A 22564-nucleotide genomic window follows, 5' to 3' on the forward strand; every position below is an offset into this window, starting at 1 on the left:
TCTCAAGAAGTAAAGCAAAACCCAAACCAAACTTCAGTTCTTGTTACCATTCTATCACATCTCCAGTTAAATACATTGGAATCAATCAGGTGTTACAGGATTGCAAAACAGTAACGATGTATTGTTCCTTATGTAATCACAGTCTTCACTGAATTATGTGAGCTCTGTGCACAATAATCACACTGTTCAGCTGAAAGATACAATAAGAATTTGTGGATGAATGATTCTTGCATTTGAATATTTTACTAGGCCGTCAGTTTTTGCAGATAATGATGTGGATCGCAATCATTTTTTAAACTTGCTCAAGTACCATAAATTGAGCCCTCAGCATTTCTATGTGAAATGTTTTGGTGTGTTATGTCAAGGCAATGAAAATGTGAATCCCTAAAGAATGGGAATTTAGTGTCAGGTAAAACAAACTGACACTGAACAAAAAGTGCACTCGCCTCCCTCACTTTCACTCCCTTGCTCTGGAGCTGATCACCCTATTTAGCCAGTAAGATGCATATTTAATTTGAAAGTGTTTAGGTCTAGAAATTAAACACAAAATGATGTTGACTGATGGGAGACTGATGTAGCTGCATGTGACAAAAGAACATTCAAATGAAAAAGGAACAAAAAAAGCAAAACAGTATGAATAAATGCATGAACCTTTAAAAAATAATGGTTTCTTTGTAGCTTCTTAATGTTTGAGGCGACGTCTGCTATAGTAAGTAATATGGTTTATTTACCTCTGTTGTTCACAGGTATGGTTTCGTGGTGGGGTATGTTGTTATCCCACGGATCAATCCCTATCATCTTTGTGCAGCAAATAACACTGGCATTTACAAACTTTCAGCAAACACAACTGCTCGGTATGATGCATACTGTTACAATGCAACAGGTAAGGAGATGATTTTATGATGCATTTTAGAAACAGATTAACTAAAAATAACATATGTAATCTCCTATTTAAGGTACTGGGATAAGGGTTTATATAATAAACATAGCCTGGTTTTCTGCTGAGAAGAAATACATTTTGTCAGCCTCTAGAAGTGAATCTGTCATGTCAGCAATGACCATTTTGTTTTCAGGGTGTTTGGAACTAAATCACTTTTCTGGCCTTGGGACAAAGTTTGCAGCTTCAGAACAGTTCATGATAATGGCTTAGTGAAGTGAACCAGTGCAGCAGTGATTCTGAAAGACACAACTGCTGTCAGCCTGGCACTCAGCTCCTCTGTTCATGCAGACTTGAGCTTTACAGCCAGGAGCAGTTTTTGTGTTTTGGGGGTGGCTGCCACCTGCAGCAGCTCCGAGGTCTGCAGTGTCCATTCCAGTCCCATGGACAGAGCTGCTGCTCTCCTGCTGGCAGATTCATTCAGTATTTGCTCAGGCAAATCTCCATCTAGACATGAAGCAGCTGGACAGCAACATGTGTCAGTAGCAGACTGCTTTCATCTAAGCTTTTGGACTTTTTAATAGTTGGAGATATTATAGCAAATTATTAGGAAAGTGTATATAGTCTGTGACAGCTGCTGAAAACACTGTTTGAAAATAAAATCTAAAGTAACTTCCAGGATCTTGAATTTCAGTAGATTGTGACATGTGTTGTGGAAGCAGAGAGTTCTTACAGAAAGTCGTAGGAAAAGTTCATCGATGATTTGAATGCAGTGATATTTTTTTATTTTGTTCTTGGTAGTGATATAATTAAAAATCTCTGCATTGGTGTAGTATCATGTGAATTGCTATTGTCTGTCACTCACAGAGGACTACAATGGTGATGTCCATCCCCTCCAGATCTTTATAACTCCTCCCAAGTATTATTCCCTACCAGCAGTATGAGCAGGTAGCTCATACACCATCCCCAGGTGGGGCACTTCAGCCCACAGGGGCCAGCAGCGCTCACCAGAGCGGGGCACACGCTGCCTCTGCTGAGCCCTCCAGGGAGGGACGGAGCCTTGCCAGCTAAAAACATTAGAGTTGCCACTGCCACAATGACATTGGGTCTGACTGCATTGAAACTGTGTCATAAGGCTGGTTTAACTGGCACTGATTGCAGACATTTTCTGGAATGGTTATGGAAATGGGGAATCTCATTGTTAGCTGAAGGAACAATCTCAAAGTGCCCCACCTGGGAAGGTGGCACATCAGTGAATAACATTTGTTTGGGAATTTGCTTCCAGTCCTTCTCATCTGAAGCTGATGTTTTGTCATTATGTACAATTGATTTAGGTATACATGTGATTTTTTAATCCATTTTTTTAAATTAATACTTTCTATTTTCCTTCTTTCACAGAAACAGAGGAAAAAACATGTGAGCCAGTTGTAAAAATAGATACTTCCTTACTCAGCAACCAGGATGAAATAGGTACTGTACTGATTAGAAAGACATGCACTTGCTCAGTTTTTAGTAGCTGGTTATCTTATTTTTACATAAACAATCACTAATATTAAAAAAGCCAAGCCGAACGTTAGAAAAAGAAGTTAAGAGATGTTCAGTAGAAATTAAAGCAACTAGTCACTTGTCTTCCCCTAAAGCCTATGGAGTTTGGCTTATTTCAGGATAGCAAACATTTTATGTATAGGTATTTGACATTTTTTGGTACCTCAGAGCTGCTAACATCCCTTTGAGATAAAGGAATTTGCTTAAGACTGCAACCTTCATACATCTGATTTGAGCTGTTTGTTAGAAAAGCTGCTGGAAGCTGAAAAAAGGCTCATAATAAATCATTTTTTCCAACTCTAAGATCTGATTGACTTTACACATGCCAAGACATTGTATTAAAATCAAGCTGTTTGATAAAAATAAGTGATGCAATTCAGGCCTACAAATGCAAAAAACATATAAATTAGCATATATGCATTAGACATATTTTAGTGATGTATTATCTAGGTTAGATAGGAGGCTAAAACCAGGTGACCTGGTATTAATCCATAGGCACTATTCTTTATTATGGCTGTGTATCTCCTTGACACGAATTCCGTTTAATTCCATTTCCGCAGTCATTGACAACGCAGACGGCTCCAGCTTCAACGCGGATGGCACACGTCACACCGCTGGAGAGTCCTCCACCTCAGGGGTGGATGATGAAAATGCAGGTAGTGGATCAACTCATGAGACAACTGCCATGGATGCCTCCATCAGCAGGTCCAGCCCCTCATATTATGGAAGTCCTACTCCAGTCTCACAGCTCCCAGGTCATTCTTCTGGAGGAGGTGAAAAAGAATTTCCTGGAATCTATGGTAAGGACAATAGGTTGAGACTAATTTCATGGGGCCCTGTCAAATACAAATGCCATGTTCTTTTCTACTTACTTTATTTAATCTTTTATGTTGCTTGTGTGACTGAAATTATCAGAGGTCTGAAAGACTCGCTCCCATTGAACGTTAGGGATACAGATATAAGTCATCCTCTAAGAACAGTAAAGCTTACTGTGTGACTACAGGCTTTTTATCAAATCACTAATAAATTACCAGTGAAGGATACCAGTATTTTGCATTACTATCCTCAATACATACTGAAATTAATTTAAAAAAAAAAAAAGCAAGAACATTAGGATTATAAAATTACTTTTCACTGGTGGTGTACTCACGGCATGTTATGCTTGTTTTGACATGTAGCTAGCACCATTAAAGGTAAATCTTAAGACTGTCTAGCTAAGGAACTAGGATCAGAAACATTCCCCACATTCCCCAAGGTGTGTGCAGTGTATTTCTGTTGGTTGCTGTTACAACTGTTACCATCTGTGTTTGCATGCATAGTCTAGATTTTTGGACTAAACCTTGGAATATATCTCAGAAGAGGGGAATATGAATAACTTCACTCATTGCTCTAGAGTCCCTGTCCTCATGTCATACAGCTACAGTGAGATCTTGTAGCACATAAACAGATCATTGCCAGAATGTTCATTGTCACTGTAATACATTCTCCTCTTCAAACTATCTGTTTGGGTGATATCCTTACTGTGTTAGTGAGATAAGCTTGTGTGGGGTCTGCATCTTTCTTCTCTCTTGGACCAGTACCTGGAGGAATGGAGCTTGCAGGGTGGAATAGTTGAAGTACTTGTGAGTACTGTATTGTAACTGAGCTTATGAAATAGTAATGATTTATCCATCACCATACAGGTGATGAATTTCCATCTGTATCACCTGATACCTTTTTTGGGACGACGGCTGGTGATTTCCATGACGAAGATGATGGGCAGTATCCTGCAAGTACTAGTAAGATTTATGTTTCATAATAACAACATTACACAGACATCACATTAAAATTGCTTTCTTCTTCCAGAAGGGCATTCTGGTAAGTGGTGAAGTATACAACACCTCAGAAATTGGAAAGACATTGAAATAGACTGGTTTCTAGACTGGTTAAGTGGGTAATGACCTTCACTCTCTGAGACAAGGGGAGCAAAATCATTTACAGTATGTTTGCTGCAATGCTTCTACTTGAGCTCGGAAATACTGCAGTTTTGGGTTTCCCACAGCTGGTTTATCACTTTATGAGGAATCACAAATTAGTACAACCTATTATCGCTTGAAGTCAATTTATTTCTGAGGTAGAAAAGGATATTTTTGTAGATTCATATTTATATTTGTAGTTGTGAATGTATGTATATAATATATTTGTAGTTGTGAATGTATGTATGTTCCATGTCAAAAACCATGGCCTTGCTAACCAAGGCAGTGCTTTATATGGTAGTTGCAACTACCAAGCCATTTGTGCGCTGCAAAAACTAATTTCACCCTTGCTGTTGGCAACATTCCTAAGAAAAACCTGGGGTCTGTGGTTACTCCACAGTCTTTGAGGACCCAAAAGAACAGTAGCCATCTTCTGTTCTTTGTCCTTACATAGCTTCACTGAGTTGGAAAAACTGCTTATGATGTTTTTATCAAATATGTAGTGCGCAGCAGCTACAATAAATAAAAAGCTTTTGAAGTCCTCTTCCACATTTTAAAGTGGAAATAACATACATATGTTCACACTAGTTCTTATGGTTAGAGTGATAAAGATCTTTGCCTCAGAAAATATAGTGAACCTAAGGGGAGAACATTTTAATTATACAGAGGAAATCTACAGAGGCTTGTTGTAGTAAAGATCAAACTGATAGAAGGGAAAGTTCCTTCCCACTGGCTCTTTTTTTTCTCCATCGGGGGGAATCCATGTTCCTTGATTGCCTGTTGGTTGCTGATAGTTGGTCAAATGGTCCAAGTGACTTGGAGAAATAGTGCCCTCATCACTGTATTTAGAGGAAGAATGACTGTATGCATTTCAGTTAGCAAAAGCTTTGCTTAAAGACATAAATTATTAAACCCAAACATATTTTCTCAGAAGATGTGAAGATTAGTAACGCCTTATAAGTATGCAGATAGAAAAAGAAATATTAGGTTGATTTTACTCCCAACCTTGAAAAAAAGTAGAGAATTTTCTGGTGCTTGTTTCCAGTGAAAGCTTTTGTTACAAAATGTTGCCTGTAAGGGGCGGATGTTTCAGAAAATCCCACCTGTAATAGTGGGGAGTTTGGTTGGCTCTGGTGGTGATTTTTCCTTCCTATATGTTTGCTTTTGTATGCACATGTGACTTAATCTTTCCTTGTGCTGGTGTTTCTGTACCCACTGAAAAAATCTGTGCATTGTTTCTGTACAGGAAAGCTTTCTGTTTTCATTTTAATACTTGATTATCAAATGTATTGGTCCTAAATATGTATGTCCCTTCCTCTTGCTAGCAGCTCTCTCTCATGGGCAAGATTGTTTTACAGAGGGAAAACTGGAGATATTTAACATCTGAAAAGATCAAAGAAGCTATAGAGCAATGTGATAAAATGCGTCAATAATGATAAATGTGTATCACAGAAGTGATAGCATTGTCATGTTTGTTTACAGGGGTAGGAATGATAAACTGGTTCTCTGGAGGAAAAAAAAATTATGAAAGTAATGCTCCTGGGCTTTTCTGATAGCTTTGGCTGTTACCCAGCAAGATCACTTTAACACAGAAGTGTTTAACTCATTTAGTTTAATTTTACTGCATTATAAATGAATCAGTAACCTAGCACTCCTTTTAGAAAGACGTAAAGTATAAGCTGTGCATCTCTCTAAGAAGTCATCAAATATTCAGTAACACAGGAAAAAATGACATGGAGAGCAGTCCTAAAAAGAAGGAATAAAGCCATGACCCAATATCTGTTACTTAGTTTGTATAGCAGTGCAGGCTCAGTGGAATATCCTGGTCACAATTTAATTTCCCAGAGAAAAAACCCACAGACAGGGAAGCAGAAAATTAAGAAATAAGTAAAGAAAGTTATTTGTCATATATCTTCAGATAGATGGCTGGAAATCTATGTATCTAATTCTGTAGTATTCCAAAGTGAGAAACAAAATTGGTGGCTCTCCACTGTACTAAATTCATTTGTAAAGTTAAAGTTTTTTAAAAAGATATATAGCTTAATCTAAAGAATTCTGTGCTATGGTTTGAAATGAGCAATTTGCAAAGCTTCTTGTTCTTCAGATGATACACATTCATTCTTTCTCTGGATTTGGACATCACTTGTGCTGTGCTCCATCAAGTTAATGGGCCAGATTAATACAACATCAGCACTTTACCATTGACTTTCTCTCCTTGCCCAGACATGTTTTACTCTTTGTTATTAACAAATTATGATTCACCTCTAGGTGTGCCATGAATCAGATGTAGAACTCTTACTGATTAATGAGCTACCTACATGAACAGTAACTCTGACTGATTTTTTTTCATCCATATGTGATAGACACATTTATATCTATTTGCATACAAATACCTATGTGGATGCACAGTGGAAGAAAAGGCTGTAGATTCCTGTAGTTATTCAAAGGAGAAACACTTTTTCATTCAGAAATATCTATCACAAACCTGTAGAATTTAATACTTGATATGCTGTTTTCTGAGGAAATGTTGTGGATTTCTAATGTGATAGGACTAAAGCTGCACCTCTCTCACTGTGATATGCTAATGCCTGCCTGGAAAGGGGTTCTGGTGTAAAATTAGCTGCCAGCATCAGGACAAGGGGAATGCATGAGCCTTTTGAATATCCTCAGTTCTGAACTCAGGTCCTTGGAAGCATTGGCTTTGTAGACACTTCTTACATCTTTTGATTTTTTGACATCTTGGTGGATGTTCCTCATTCTGGGCTCTATTTCAAAGACTACCTGCTCTCTCCTGCTGTCAAAGCCTGTGAGGAACTCACTAACCTTAGGAACATGGAGGGGTGAAAAGCCCCAGGTGGCTTTTTGGTGGCTGCTCTCAAGGGAGCATGTTCTTTCCTGGGACTGCCCAAAGTGCTTGCATCTGGCTGGGCATTGGAGGAATGTAATGACACCGTGGGTTCATACATTCACCCTGCTCTCACATCCATCTGTGGGCATGAGCGTGCTCAAGGTGCTGCTGCTGGTGGACTGGACTGTGCTGGAGGAAAAGTTGCCTCTCAAGAAATAACCACAAGATCTTGGTTAAATGAGCCATGTCCTAACAGCTCCAGGGCCTCATCATGACAACCTGGAGAAAACCACCACCCAAGCTTGGTGGAATCCGTTCCCAGACAACTGGTGGTGGTCGAATCCTGGAGAGAAGACGCAAGAACCCACGCCAGCAACCCGGGGTAAAGAATGCCATGCTCAGAGGCTGCTTGGATTAGGGGCTGGATTACCAGGGAGCAGGGCAGCAAGGTGCACAGCCTCTAGGTGGAAGGGGGGATGAATGGGTGACATTTCTCATTGCTGTTTCTTGCACGGTGCTTGAAGCAGGACAAGCAAAGTCCCGGGCTCCCTGTCACAGAGTGTGGACGTGGTAGCAATGGAGCAGTTGTGCACACTGTCCATGTGCCATGGAGGCATTCTGCCTGTCTGAAAGGAATGAGTATGGGAGCATCTCATTATGTACAGCATGTACCTGGGTCTGTCTTTCTTCCTGTTTGGAAGCAGTTTAGGAGCAGAGTGTTCCAATGAGAAGGACTTGTAGGGGGGAGAATGGAAAGGATTTCAAGCCAGTATGCTCTGCTCTACCTGATATGAGTGTGAACATGGAAAAGTTCCCAAAATGTATGTAAGAGCTCTAGAGGAGCAGCTTCAGCAGGGCCATGGCAGAGGGGAGAACCCCTTGTGAGTGGAAAGGCCAGGAGCAGCTGTGGCCCCAGGAAGCACGAGGCTGTAAATTCTCCTCAGTGATTGTAAGGCTGTGAGTAGGGGAGGCAGGAAAGCTGAAGTGCCAGCAGCAGAAGGCCTTGTGGGTTAGGGCTTCATGGCAGATTTAACATCATCACGGCAGGTGTGACCTCCAGTGGCAGTGATTCAGATGATGAGGACTCTTCTGAGGAGATTGTGTATCCCACCATGTTTCCAGGCTGGGGCAGGAGTGTGGCCGAGGACGAGACTTCTCCGAGTACAAGTAATTAGCTTCTGTTCTCTTTGGTTGGTTTGTTCTTTCTTCTTTCCCATCTGGTGCTCCTCCTTCTTAGCCACATATGTATTGTTTGAAAATTGGATGATCTCATCAGCTCTTTTTAAAATCCATCAACCATGTCACAAAAAACTCTATTTAGAACATTTGGGGTCCATACTGCAAAAGCACTACATTCTATTGATTCTTGAACTGTTGTCTTCATTCTCATTTGACTTGTGGATTTTCCTTCTGACTTCTTGGGAGTCAAGGAGTGATTTCATTTGGAGGGAAGTTCCAACCTCCTAGAAGTCTCACGATTATCTTTCATAGTCTGCCAACAATTAGTTGGCTTGCCTAGCATGATGCATTAAAAGACTGTAGATTCCTCTAGTTTTTTTAAGCAGAAACCTCTTTCCATCTGTAAATGCTAGGTATAAATCTAGGTATCCTGCTATTTGATGTACTATGTTGTGAGAATAGTCTGTGCATTGGAACAGGTTACAAGTAAAGCTTCTCCTATCTCTCCATGCTGCACTGGTGCCTACTCTGAAAGGTGGTTCTGTGGTGCATTTAGCTGTCAGCATCAGGTCAAGGGTAGTGCATGTCTTTTGAGAGTAATGGCCTCTGTTTTGTGCTCAGGTCCTTGGCAGCATTGGTTTCATGGGCTTGTCAGTAGAAGAACATTTTGCTTCTCTGGGTGTGCTTGTCTTTGGGTATCCCTTTTGCCTATCGTGGATAATTCTTTCATCTTTTGTATGTGATTTTCTGTCATCTTGGTGGATGTTCCTCATTCTGGGCTCTATTTCAAAGACTACCTGCTCTCTCCTGCTGTCAGAGCCTGTGAGGAACTCACTAACCTTATGGAACATGGAGGGGTGAAAAGCCCCAGGTGGCTTTTTGGTGGCTGCTCTCAAGGGAGCATGTTCTTTCCTGGGACTGCCCAAAGTGCTTGCATCTGGCTGGGCATTGGAGGAATGTAATGACACCGTGGGTTCATACATTCGCCCTGCTCTCACATCCATCTGTGGGCATGAGTGTGCTCAAGGTGCTGCTGCTGGTGGACTGGACTGTGCTGGAGGAAAAGTTGCCTCTCAAGAAATAACCACAAGATCTTGGTTAAATGAGCCATGTCCTAACAGCTCCAGGGCCTCATCATGACAACCTGGAGAAAACCACCACCCAAGCTTGGTGGAATCCGTTCCCAGACAACTGGTGGTGGTCGAATCCTGGAGAGAAGACGCAAGAACCCACGCCAGCAACCCGGGGTAAAGAATGCCATGCTCAGAGGCTGCTTGGATTAGGGGCTGGATTACCAGGGAGCAGGGCAGCAAGGTGCACAGCCTCTAGGTGGAAGGGGGGATGAATGGGTGACATTTCTCATTGCTGTTTCTTGCACGGTGCTTGAAGCAGGACAAGCAAAGTCCCGGGCTCCCTGTCACAGAGTGTGGACGTGGTAGCAATGGAGCAGTTGTGCACACTGTCCATGTGCCATGGAGGCATTCTGCCTGTTTGAAAGGAATGAGTATGGGAGCATCTCATTATGTACAGCATGTACCTGGGTCTGTCTTTCTTCCTGTTTGGAAGCAGTTTAGGAGCAGAGTGTTCCCATGAGAAGGACTTGTAGGGGAGAGGAAGGAAAGGATTTCAAGCCCGTTCTCTGCTCTACCTGCTATGTGCTGTGAACATGGAAAGGTTCCCAAAATGTATGTAAGAGCTCTAGAGGAGCAGCTTCAGCAGGGCCATGGCAGAGGGGAGAACCCCTTGTGAGTGGAAAGGCCGGGAGCAGCTGTGGGCCCGGGAAGCATGGGGCTGTAAATTCTCCTCAGTGATTGTAAGGCTGTGAGTAGGGGAGGCAGGAAAGCTGAAGTGCCAGCAGCAGAAGGCCTTGTGGGTTAGGGCTTCATGGCAGATTTAACATCATCACAGCAGGTGTGACCTCCAGTGGCAGTGATTCAGATGATGAGGACTCTTCTGAGGAGATTGTGTATCCCACCATGTTTCCAGGCTGGGGCAGGAGTGTGGCCGAGGACGAGAGTGCTCCGAGTATGAGTAAGGAACTTCTGTTCTCTTTGGTTGGTTTGTTCTTTCTTCTTTCCCATCTGGTGCTCCACCTCCTTCGCTACACATATATTATTTGAAAATTGGATGATCTCATCAGCTTTTTTTCAGAGGCATCTCCCATGTCACCAAAAAGCCAAATTTGGAATATTTGGGCTCCACATAGCTAAAAGCACCACCTTCTATTGATTCTTGAACTGTTGTCTTCGTTCTCATTTGACTTGTGGATTTTCCTTCTGACTTCTTGGGAGTCAAGAACTTATTTCATTTGGAGGGAATTTCCAATCTCCTAGAAGTGGCACAATTATTTCTCCTAGTCTGCCACCAATTAGTTGGCTTGCCTAGCAAGATGCATTAAAAGACTGTTGATTCCTCTAGTTTTTTTAAGCAGAAACCTCTTTCCATCTGTAAATACAAGGCATAAATCTAGGTATCCTTCTATTTGATATACTATGTTGTGAGAATAGGCTGTGCATTGGTAACAGGTTACAAGTAAAGCTGCTCCTATCTCTCCATGCTGCACTGGTGCCTACTCTGAAAGGTGTTTCTGGTGTGCATTTAGCTGTCAGCCTCAGGTCAAGGGTAGTGCATGTCTTTTGAGCGTAATGGCCTCTGTTTTGTGCTCAGGTCCTTGGCAGCATTGGTTTCATGGGCTTGTCAGTAGAAGAACATTTTGCTTCTCTGGGTGTGCTTGTCTTTGGGTATCCCTTTTGCCTATCGTGGATAATTCTTTCATCTTTTGTATGTGATTTTTTGACATCTTGGTGGATGTTCCTCATTCTGGGCTCTATTTCAAAGACTACCTGCTCTCTCCTGCTGTCAGAGCCTGTGAGGAACTCACTAACCTTATGGAACATGGAGGGGTGAAAAGCCCCAGTGGCTTTTTGGTGGCTGCTCTCAAGGGAGCATGTTCTTTCCTGGGACTGCCCAAAGTGCTTGCATCTGGCTGGGCATTGGAGGAATGTAATGACACCGTGGGTTCATACATTCGCCCTGCTCTCACATCCATCTGTGGGCATGAGCGTGCTCAAGGTGCTGCTGCTGGTGGACTGGACTGTGCTGGAGGAAAAGTTGCCTCTCAAGAAATAACCACAAGATCTTGGTTAAATGAGCCATGTCCTAACAGCTCCAGGGCCTCATCATGACAACCTGGAGAAAACCACCACCCAAGCTTGGTGGAATCCGTTCCCAGACAACTGGTGGTGGTCGAATCCTGGAGAGAAGACGCAAGAACCCACGCCAGCAACCCGGGGTAAAGAATGCCATGCTCAGAGGCTGCTTGGATTAGGGGCTGGATTACCAGGGAGCAGGGCAGCAAGGTGCACAGCCTCTAGGTGGAAGGGGGGATGAATGGGTGACATTTCTCATTGCTGTTTCTTGCACGGTGCTTGAAGCAGGACAAGCAAAGTCCCGGGCTCCCTGTCACAGAGTGTGGACGTGGTAGCAATGGAGCAGTTGTGCACACTGTCCATGTGCCATGGAGGCATTCTGCCTGTCTGAAAGGGATGAGTATGGGAGCATTTCATTATGTACAGCATGTACCTGGGTCTGTCTTTCTTCCTGTTTGGAAGCAGTTTAGGAGCAGAGTGTTCCAATGAGGACTTGTAGGGGGGAGAATGGAAAGGATTTCAAGCCAGTATACGCTGCTCTGATTATGTTGTGAACATGGAAAGGTTCCCAAAATGTATGTAAGAGCTCTAGAGGAGCAGCTTCAGCAGGGCCATGGCAGAGGGGAGAACCCCTTGTGAGTGGAAAGGCCGGGAGCAGCTGTGGCCCCAGGAAGCACGAGGCTGTAAATTCTCCTCAGTGATTGTAAGGCTGTGAGAGGGGAGGCAGGAAAGCTGAAGTGCCAGCAGCAGAAGGCCTTGTGGGTTAGGGCTTCATGGCAGATTTAACATCATCACAGCAGGTGTGACCTCCAGTGGCAGTGATTCAGATGATGAGGACTCTTCTGAGGAGATTGTGTATCCCACCATGTTTCCAGGCTGGGGCAGGAGTGTGGCCGAGGACGAGACTTCTCCGAGTACAAGTAATTAGCTTCTGTTCTCTTTGGATTGTTTCTTTCTTGATTTTTCTGTCTTTCCTGATTCTCGTACTACTTTGTCATACATATATTGTTTGAAAATTGGATGTTTTTTTCATCAGCTGTTCCCGTCAGACATACCTCTTTTTTGACCTGAAATTATATCAGGTCCTTAGCATAAAATAATGTCCGTTTTTCACTACTTAAAATTAGTATCTCAGTTTCATTTTTATTCAATTGTTTGTATTTTCTCATGATTATTTAAGACAAAATATTTTGTTTTCATTCTATAAGTTTATTTTAAGTTCTAAAATAATTCTATTTCTTGGTATATATATAACCTACATCTATTCAATAGCAGACTTCCTCTCTATTGAGGATGCTCAGGCACAGTCTGGAAAGGCCAAACCCCAAGTCCCTTTTTCATTGGGAACTTTCAACAATACAGTGTTTTATTTGCTACCTTTTACACACATTTAGTCTTCCAACATTATCTCATTTGTTTTGTGACTTCAGATGTCTAGGCATCATCCAATATTACAACTGAGATATTTTAATACATAGCTTTGTTTTCCTCGTATGAATTGTCCCACAGTGACCATCTGAGAACTCTTCTTTAATTCAAAAGCCATCCATAGGTGAAATAGTTTTTGTCTGAAAACCAGAAAAACACCATATATGAAGGTGAAAGCTAAATGCTATGTGTCTCTTAAGTGCACAAGCTGCTACTTGGCTTTTGACCAGGGAATGGCCCCAGCCCTTCAGGTTTTTAAGCATAGATGTTGCTGTTAAATACTATACTGTAATTCTCATAATTGTACAAAGACATTAATCTGTTCTATTTCTGTAGTTTTATTTAATTTAACTACATCTTAATGTGTCTGTTGTCTGTGCTCTTATTTAATCAGCAGTCACTGTTCATAAGCCTTTTATTTTTATGCAGATAGGGCAGTATTTGCGGTTTTTCAGCAATGGTTTCCATTTTTAGTGGAAAATGCAAATCAGGAATTCATCTTGCTTTGGGACTTCTTATGTTTCTTCCTATGCTTTGGATAGTTTTGGTGTTTGTTTATCTTTGAGAGTCTGCATTGGGGACTTGTCCCACAGGTGTACTTCATTCCATATCTTTGTTGACAGCTCAGTGGTGTCTGCATGATCCATGGGTGAAAGTCTGTTCAGTCTCTGGTCACAGACTCTTGTAGAAGTTCTGGTTTATATCTTTTTAATTGTATTATAACTTTCTTGACTAATATTGGCTTCCTGGTGCTTGTCAAGGTGCTCTCATTTTTTTGCTCAGTCATGGGTATTCTAACATGGTACTTCTTGAGTACTTCTTGAGTACTTAGCAAGCATGTTTTATGTGTATTGAGAACCTTACATCCCGCATTATTCTTAAAACACGAGTTTAAATTTCTACAACTGCTCTACTGGTTTTGCATTGCTTCTACTGTACATTTTTCTTCTGCTGCTTGTTTTTCCCATTTTTCTTGGGAAGCTTTGCATCTCTCGAATGCAAAGAAAAGAGCAACTGGTTTGTTGTGAAGGGATTTGATAAGAAGAGTAAAGAGACTACAGCTAGGCTATGCAAGAAGTTCCATTTTCCATCACCTTTATGGCACACATAGACAGCAGATTTAGAGCACAGTCAGCATTGAATCCTCCATTCTCCCAACAGCTGTAGACTCACAACACGAAACACTTCTGGAAATCACCACACAAGGCCATTGGAACCCCACCTTTACAGATGAAGAGGAGCAGGATTCTAGCTCTGCTAGCAGGGGTAAAGCATTTCAGATAATACTCAGATTTCTGATATAATTCAGTGAAGTAGGACACTTGTGGTGCAGTTGTTTGTAATTCCCACACCATTAGTCTCAGTTCATCAGTTCAGAGTAATACTTTTACATTATTTGTACTAGAGCCCTCAAAGGTGGCATCTGTAACATTCATCTGTCATTTCAAGTCTATCTTATGTATACAAAGTTCATTTCTTGCCACTTCTCCTCACATCTCTGGTATTTTAAAATTTGCACTGCCAGTAGTGTGCAATAAAACTGAGCAGACTGCAACTTCTGGTGAGGAAAAAAATTCCTTTTTCCACTTCAAAATTTCTATTGTAAAATCTGAAGACAAAAGACAAAAAAGGGAGCTAGTGTTTCCAATACATAAATTGTCCTGCAAAGGATAATACACTACTGCCAGATGAACTGGAGGTGAACATTTTGCTACCAGTGTTAGTGCCAGTAGCCAACTGAGATACCAAAATGTTCAATTCTGTACGCAAGAGCTACAGAGTGCATCCTCAAGCTATTTTTCTGTGTCTGTCTGGTTCTGAGATTGTTTTGAACAGCAGAAGTTTATGCAATTGGCATTAGAACAGATTCTATAATCACACAGAAATGGTTTTTGTGATAACTTTCTTTTAGTGGTGAAGTATTGTTAGATCAGTTGTATTCATACATTGATTAATATTACCTCTTTTTATTTGTAAGACAATATATTTGTGTTCAGTATAATTTAAAAATAATGAACTACATTGTATGAGCACTGTCTTTACAAATATTTCATTGCCTGAATGTGAAGATAAGTATTCCTCCAGTTTTTCTCTTCTTGGGAAATAGCATAGTTTCTCTCTCTGGTAACTTATGGCATGTATGACACATCCAGCTCATTCTTTGCATGCTCTGATTAAGGACCTTAGCTTTACTTTTATATACCATTCATGGAAATGTTTGATACTTAAGGCAAATATATTTCCAGCCGAGTTCTTATGCTTATCTTAGGTTTTCTGATGTATCATTTCCAAACCTTCATTAGAACATCTCTTATGGTGGTGGTACTTCAGCTGACTGCATCTTCTGCTGTGTAAACAACAGCAAGTTAAAGAGCAAGCAATGAATTAGTTTCATTGGTGAGAGCTTTAATTATTATTGAGTTCAAAATAATTATGCTTATCTACTTATATGAACTTTCTTATTTAATTATTCCAATCTCAGAAGAAATTACAATTTCCTTAGGGTCACCTTTGTAATTATGCAATTGAGATAACTCAAAAGAAAAGGTTCATCAGTGTTTTACTTTAAAAACACAGAATACAAACAAACTCAACAGTTAAGTTCGTAATAATAAATATGAAATATTTAAGCTGTTGTTTCTATGAGCTCTTCTGGTTCTCGGATATGTCTTATCTTCCACTGGTCATTGGGATCCTTTCTAGTGTACTTAAATCTTCTGCTGCTCCTGGTGATGCTTTTGTGTGATGGGGTTTCCAGAAGACTTCTGTTTTCTTTCGTCTTTCATTTCACATGAAATGCAACAACAAAAAAAAGACAAAATGCAAAAGCCAAACACCCTTGTTACATAGACTATGACGATAAGGATAATATGTTGAGTATTTTGATCGTTATTGATTCAATCACAATCTTACCAGCACTAGTTACAAGTGAAAAAGAAAAGCATCAAGGACCAACCCAACATCCGCTATTACACAGCCTTCATTCTGGAGGGATCAGTCAAGAACAAAATCCTGCAAATACCACTGGCAGTATTGAACCACATGAATTTACTACTGCAGGTGAAAATTATTTTGGAGAGGAAACTTCTACAGGTAATATTGCAGGTCACATTTTAGTAAATTTTCAGGGTTTTATAAAGATTTAGTTTTAGGAAGTTTTACTCACATTTTTGCATTCTGAGGCCATAACACAGGTTCTGTGAATAAACCTCAGCAATTTTGGTGTTATATTATTATTTTTTTAATTAGTATGTTCTTCAGACTTTTCCTGGATGTTTCTCTTCTATTTGTCTTGTATGTCAAGACCTTTAGTAGGTTAATTTTGTAACTGTCTCCTACGTTTTGTGTCGTGTGTCATGCAGTCACAAGCTTTCAACAAGCTGTCTGCCAGGGTTTTGTCCGCAGGAAACAGAGAAGGCTTACGTGGAAAAATAATAATGTGTGCTGCATTTTTCACTCCTCTGGCAACTGTGTTCACTCTCCTGTTGCAAGTCATTCTTGGCCCTGGGATTTTTTTTTCCAGTTTTTTTTAATGACAGTTATATCTAAAATAAAATATCAAAAATGTTTACTCATCCCACTTTTGAGCTATAGCAATATGAAGGGAAGAAAACAAAGCAATGTAGAATAAGAGAGAGGCTTCTCTCTTTCATTGGTTGAATAAATTGAAGCATAAAAGATAAAATCATACTGTAAAGGTGGCAATTGAAAATTGATATATTTTAATTTCTGTTCCTGTGAGTGTACCAAACTTACAAGTCAATGACAGATGTGCTGTACTAAGCACTGCCAACAGTGAATGCACCACAGTCATCATCTGCCTTTGTGAATTATCAAATGCAGGTCTCTGATAATCTGTTATCCTACACTACTACAGCAATACATAATGGCCTAAATGCAATTAAAATTGTATCACACTGTGGCAAATTTCCTGCTTTTTTGCCCCCCTTATTGGGTTGAAGGGGTTAAGAAGGTTTATGCTTTTTTACACAATTTGGGTACTCTTTTGCTTTGATTGTGTAATAAAATCTACAGGTTGGTTGACGTGGATGGTGTTTTTCTAAATAACTACAAGATCAGATATTCTCCAGCTGTATGCTGTCTTATTCGTTGTGTGCACCATTCACAGATCTGAACCATGACCTAGCACTACCCTTTGTCACACTTCTTTGTGTGTTTTCCTGGAGATGCTGCAACTAATGAAACAGTGAAACTTTGAGTAGAAGAAATTGGATATAGTCAACACACTCAAATTATGTGATTAAAACCTTACTGATGGGTCATATCCTTGCATATTTATGTCTGAGGTTTTAAATTCTGCATCAGTGAATTTTGGTTTAATATTCAGCAATACAAACTTGATGGCAAGATTCAGATAAATACTTTTGAAAAATAACACAACTTGATTCTGAAAAGCATATGCTCATTTTGAGGAAGCATTTGGTCCTATTGATGACAGTTGGCAGCTTTTCTAAATATAAACCAGGATGAGAAGCAAATCTACTTTACTTCTCTTTGCCATTAAATGTAGTAGACATGTGAGCAAGACCTGTCATAGAGACAAGAACTGAAGAGGAGAATAATGTGAGAAATGGATCTTTATATACTGAGTTCATAATTGCTTCACCATCATCATAACAGCTATGGTCCCCAGCCGTGGGGCCAAACAGAATGACTCAGCACGAGAGCCACTGGTGCCTCCAGGCTGGAATGAGGGAGAGGATTATGCCACAGAGCCTGCTGGAATGGATAGAGTTACTCCTTCCAGAGAGAGCAATCATGAAAGAGAGTCTTCCACCACAGGTACTAGTAATAATGTCTGTTATGTATGCTGCATCACTTCTGTCTCTCAAATGGTCTCTCCTGGAAAGATGTTGCATGAACTTGTAGACAGGAGTAATTACTGATCTCTTAAAATAATCTCATAAACTGTAGAGTGATTAATTTTCTCTGTGCCTTGTCTGGATGGTGGTGAAACAGATTTCAATTTTAGCTCATTTGAACTTTACTTGCCACCACCACTTAGAGGGCTTTTCATTCCTTACTGGAGCATGGCTGTGCAATTGCATCCAGCTCATTACATACGTTACATTATTTGGTGCTGCCAGACTGTCTTTATCATAAAGTTGAATCCATACTTACGCATATTTGTACCTCGAGGTTAATCCATTCCATTTGCGAATATTCACCTGGTGAAAGAGTGTTCTTTTCATAGACTTTACTGAAATCTTTATCCCTCTGGTTCATTCATACAATGATGTGAGGCTGGAATCTATAAAATTGTCAAGACACAGCAATCCATTCTCATATAACAGTATTTATAACATCAAAATAGTGTTCTAAAAACATGGGTAATCTCTTCTTCTGGTGGTCTCTCTTCTCTACCTGCCACTGGAGATGGAGAGGAGAGACCATCTCAAATCTGCATATTTTGCCAACATCTCGCTCCAACATGCTGAGCTTAAATGTGGAGTTTAGGGCTCTCTCAGAAGCCAGTGACAGTGGGGAGGAAGAAGCAGTGGCCTTCATGTCTTCTTGACATGTCAGTATTTCAGTACTGATGCCTGTAATGTGAAACACACTGTGAGAGCAAGTGACAGTGCCAAGGAAGCTGAGACTCTGTAGGTAGGGATGCAGGTCAGGGAGTCCTTCTGACTTCTGCCTCTGTGTCTTTCCCTGGGTCCACTGCCCTCAGGAGTCTTTTTAATTAAGTAAAAAAGCGGGCAAGAATAGCAAATGGATATGTCTCACCAAAACTGTGAGAGAGCAGTGATGACGTGCACAAGGTCTCCCTTCTCTGCCCTTTTTGTGGATAGAAAAGGGTAACAGTGCTGTGAGGGGAGCAGGAGGCTTGTATGGGATGGAAATAGGAAGGCCACAGCAGCACACACGTGGAATTCACAGCTATTAAATAATCTGTGCTTAAATCATCTGTTATTAAACCATCATAGCAGCTGTTGCCTCTCCTGATGATGCCCACCACAAAGAGCCAACTCCACCACTTGTGCCTCGGGATTATGAACCAGAAATGAGCACTGAAGGCATCACGAATCCCACAGATGCCCCCGGGGATGAAGTTCCCCACAGGACCACAGCCACTATGAACAAAGCTGGTAATGACTCTCCTCCAATGGGTTCCAGTAAAAATAATGGATTGTACTCATTTCTCATGTTTGGTGTGAAATGAGACATTATTTCCTCTGAAACTGACTTCTTTCCTTGTCTTTCTCATCTTCGAAGTGTGCATTCTTGTTGTGAATTTACATTGCAAATGTTTTTATTATTTTGTTGCATGTGAATATCCCAACAAGAATTCCTGTCTGCTTAAGGATATTTTTTTTCCTGTGTGCCCTGTTTCTTGTGCCCCCTGACTTTACTTGGGTGTATTTTTAACTGTGAAAACAGTTGCTTTTTGGAGGTGGCTGGTAGTGCAAATGCTTGTTCTTCATGTCTGGTCATTCCTGGTCTTAATTTTTCAGCATATTCTCTTAATACTGTAAAATTTGAAATAATTAATTGGAGTTTGTTTATGTAGTTCTGCAAGGTTCTAACTTAAATTCCCACACTATGCATGTTATCCATTTAAAATTATTCTCATTCAAAATACTTCTTTCTTATTTAATGCAATAAGATTTTTTTTTATCACGCTGAAGTTGTTTGGAACTTCTTGCATCTTTTCTTCCTGCATTTTATAAAAAAGATGTTCTAAGGAAAAATTAGCTGTTATCGTTTTGCTTTTCTACCTCTAAATCCATTTTTATCTGGACTACTTAATCCTCAACATTTGGGATTTGACAGAGAGCTATGAAAACTACAAATTGTGTAGATTAAAAATATAGTTTGTAGATGAAAAAGTTTGTGTTCACTATCATCTGCTCACGTTTTCTAAATATGAATGAGATTCTGTAAAGTTTCCCAGTTCACTGTTTTCAAGCTTTATGAGGTTTGACAGGTCAGTTGCAAATATGAAAACCCAAGTATGATTTTGCAATTTTTTCAGATGTTATTAATTAAGTAATTCTAATCTCATTCCTCTGTGTAACAAGAGGAATTCTTATACTCATTCTGAAAATAATATTGCTGTTTTCTCACTTCTAAACAGTGTTCACTAGGTATTTTCAAAAGCAGTATTTTAGGCTGCATTGTGAATATTAATGAAGGAAGAGGCAAACCAAAAAGAGTGTGTCATATGCAGAGGATATTCTTTGCTTGTGCCTTTGTTTTGTTTTGTTTTTCTTCTCACTGTATAGTCTACATAGGCAAATAAATTAAAAAGCTAGAGATTACTAAAAATAAAGAGGGAGTAATATGTAAGGTGCATTTTTGAAATGTTTTTGAAGTTAACTTGGCCATCATCACAACAGTCACAGCCTCCACTGACATTCTGGCACCAGAAGATATAACCCAGGAAGCATGGGCGCCTCACCTGGTGGTGACATCTGCTTCCTCTCCTGAGGGTGCCCACCACAAAGAGCCAACTCAAACACCTCTGCCTTCAGATGATGAACCAGGACAGGGCACTGAGGGCATCACAAATCCCATGGATACACACAGAGATGAAGGCCTCCACAGAACTACCTCCAGTGTGACCACAGCTGGTAATGACTCTTTTCTGATGGGTATCAGCAAGAATAATGGATCATTCTCATTTCTCATGTCTGGTGTGAAATGAGACATTATCTCTGCTGAAGATTACTCCTTTCACTATCTTTCTCATCCTGGGGATCTTCATTCTTAACGTGGACTTGCAGTGAAAAATCTGGCATAGGATCTGTGAACAAGGCCTGAGGGACTCCTTGCTGCTTCTTGCTGGTGTACTTGGTGGTTTCTGACCTTCACTGAAGCATGTTTTTGGGTGATCTCCCAAATGTTCTGTGAGACATGCACTTTGGTGGTTCTGAATCCCCAGCCTGATCTTCCTTTCTTGTGCATCAGTGGGATTAGGCTGGATATGCTTTGGCACCATGACTGGTGTGGTGGAGGTGCTCTGGCAGGCCAGTCAGATGACTTGATCCTGCAACTCAGCAGCAGCACCATCACTGGGCAGTGGTGTCCCAGTGGTGAGAGCAGTGCATTCATAAAAGAATTGCATCCCTTAAATTCTGCCATCAGTTTCTTACTTCTCTTCCCCTGTGTCCCCTGTGTATTGCCAGGCAAAACCGACAGAGGTGAGGCCGCTCACTCCTGAGTTACTGGGTCAGGTTGTTGCTACTAAAGTCTCTTCTTCTAAAGGTCTCCCCTTTCCCTCTGTCACTGGGATCTGTGTATGTCACCAGCATCCTGCTCCAACATGCTGAGCATAGATGTGGAGCTTCAGGGTCTCTCAGAAGCCAGTGACAGTGTGGAAGAAGAAGGAGAGGCCTTCATGTCTTCTCCCCTCTTTCTGTGCTTTGCATGAGGAAGGTGAAGGTGCTTTCTGGCTTGCTGTGGCCCAGGAAATGATGTGGGTGGTGGTTTTTGTGAGTGCTCCCTGATCATGCCACCATCATGGCAGTCATAGAGTCCGTGGATGATGCTGACCAAGAGAAAGCAACCAAGGAGCCCCTGGCACCTGGCACTGCATCTGGATGGGAAGGTGAACCAGCAAACACCACCGATGGTTTCCATGTCCATGGGATACCTGGAGTTTTTTCAGACATTGAGGACCGTTTCATTCCCTTGCAGACTCCTCTTACTACCAGTAAGAACAGTGAATTATAACCAATTTCATTTATTCATCAGTAAGTTGTTGTTGTGGACAATGGTTATTGTCCAAAAATGTGTACTAGGCATAATTGTAAATGGTTGTCATATTATGATTTCCTTTTTGGGTTTTGTTATTGGTTTTAACCTGCTGATAAGATGTCATGAATGGTATCTCTTTCTAGCAAAAGCATTATGTAAAGGCTGTAAATAGTGTTTTACAAATAAGCTTTTCTTATGTTCTGTTATCAGCATGTGGTAACACAACTATTGAAATGAAGAAATGCAAACTTTCTGCTCATGCCCATATATGTGTGATAGCATTTTGTCTTTCTTTTTTTTGCTGGGCACAAATGACAGCTATGTAACCCTTTAATTATCTGTCACTTTCCCCCCATTCGTAACCTTTTAAATTAGCTGAATAAGTACAAAAGAAAGGTAATTCTCTGACACCATTTTTTTCCTAGCTATATGTGCTGTTGGTATCTTTCCAGTAATTAGTTGTAGCTGTTACTGGGCTGTAACTGACATTTCTTTTGTGAACAGCCTTGTTTTTCAAAGGGTTATTCTTCTGGTGAAGTTAGTGCAGTTAACAGTATTTGCCTGTTATACTACATACAGCCTTTGGTTTTTTTTTGGATGTGTGGTCACATGCTAATAACATGGGAAATGAAGGGACTTTTCCATATTCCCAAATGTAGTTTCCTCACAAATAACCATCCGAAAAGTAAGGGTTTTTTGATCCATTTCAGCTAATCCAAACAATGTTTTCATGCACTTTCTTGGAAGTTAATGGAACCATTCCAGAGCAGAATTTCGCCAATGCTCTGTGGACATTCATTGCATATAAACAAGATTATGTACCTATATTTTTACAGCATTATACAGAAAACACTTGAAA

The 22564-nt window shown here is 40.6% G+C and overlaps 1 protein-coding gene across 1 annotated transcript in view; it reads left to right on the forward strand.

The window, feature by feature from the left end:
• Nucleotides 1–22564, forward strand: part of CD44 (CD44 molecule (Indian blood group)) — a 50697-nt gene that overhangs the window by 20760 nt on the left and 7373 nt on the right. The window contains 19 exon segments of the mRNA XM_054275895.1: nucleotides 747–883; nucleotides 2276–2347; nucleotides 2983–3222; nucleotides 4105–4200; nucleotides 7482–7607; nucleotides 7992–7994; nucleotides 8273–8392; nucleotides 9526–9651; nucleotides 10313–10435; nucleotides 11571–11696; nucleotides 12351–12473; nucleotides 14143–14247; nucleotides 15883–16074; nucleotides 17623–17784; nucleotides 18936–18957; nucleotides 18959–18999; nucleotides 19002–19094; nucleotides 20346–20606; nucleotides 21476–21661. Of these exon segments, the coding sequence (XP_054131870.1) occupies nucleotides 747–883; nucleotides 2276–2347; nucleotides 2983–3222; nucleotides 4105–4200; nucleotides 7482–7607; nucleotides 7992–7994; nucleotides 8273–8392; nucleotides 9526–9651; nucleotides 10313–10435; nucleotides 11571–11696; nucleotides 12351–12473; nucleotides 14143–14247; nucleotides 15883–16074; nucleotides 17623–17784; nucleotides 18936–18957; nucleotides 18959–18999; nucleotides 19002–19094; nucleotides 20346–20606; nucleotides 21476–21661 (2354 nt within the window).

This window comes from Melozone crissalis, unplaced genomic scaffold (genome assembly GCF_028551555.1).
Source record: "Melozone crissalis strain CALT ecotype California unplaced genomic scaffold, PUWL_Pcris_2 ptg000018l_1, whole genome shotgun sequence".
In the NCBI taxonomy this organism is placed as follows: Eukaryota; Metazoa; Chordata; class Aves; order Passeriformes; family Passerellidae; genus Melozone; species Melozone crissalis.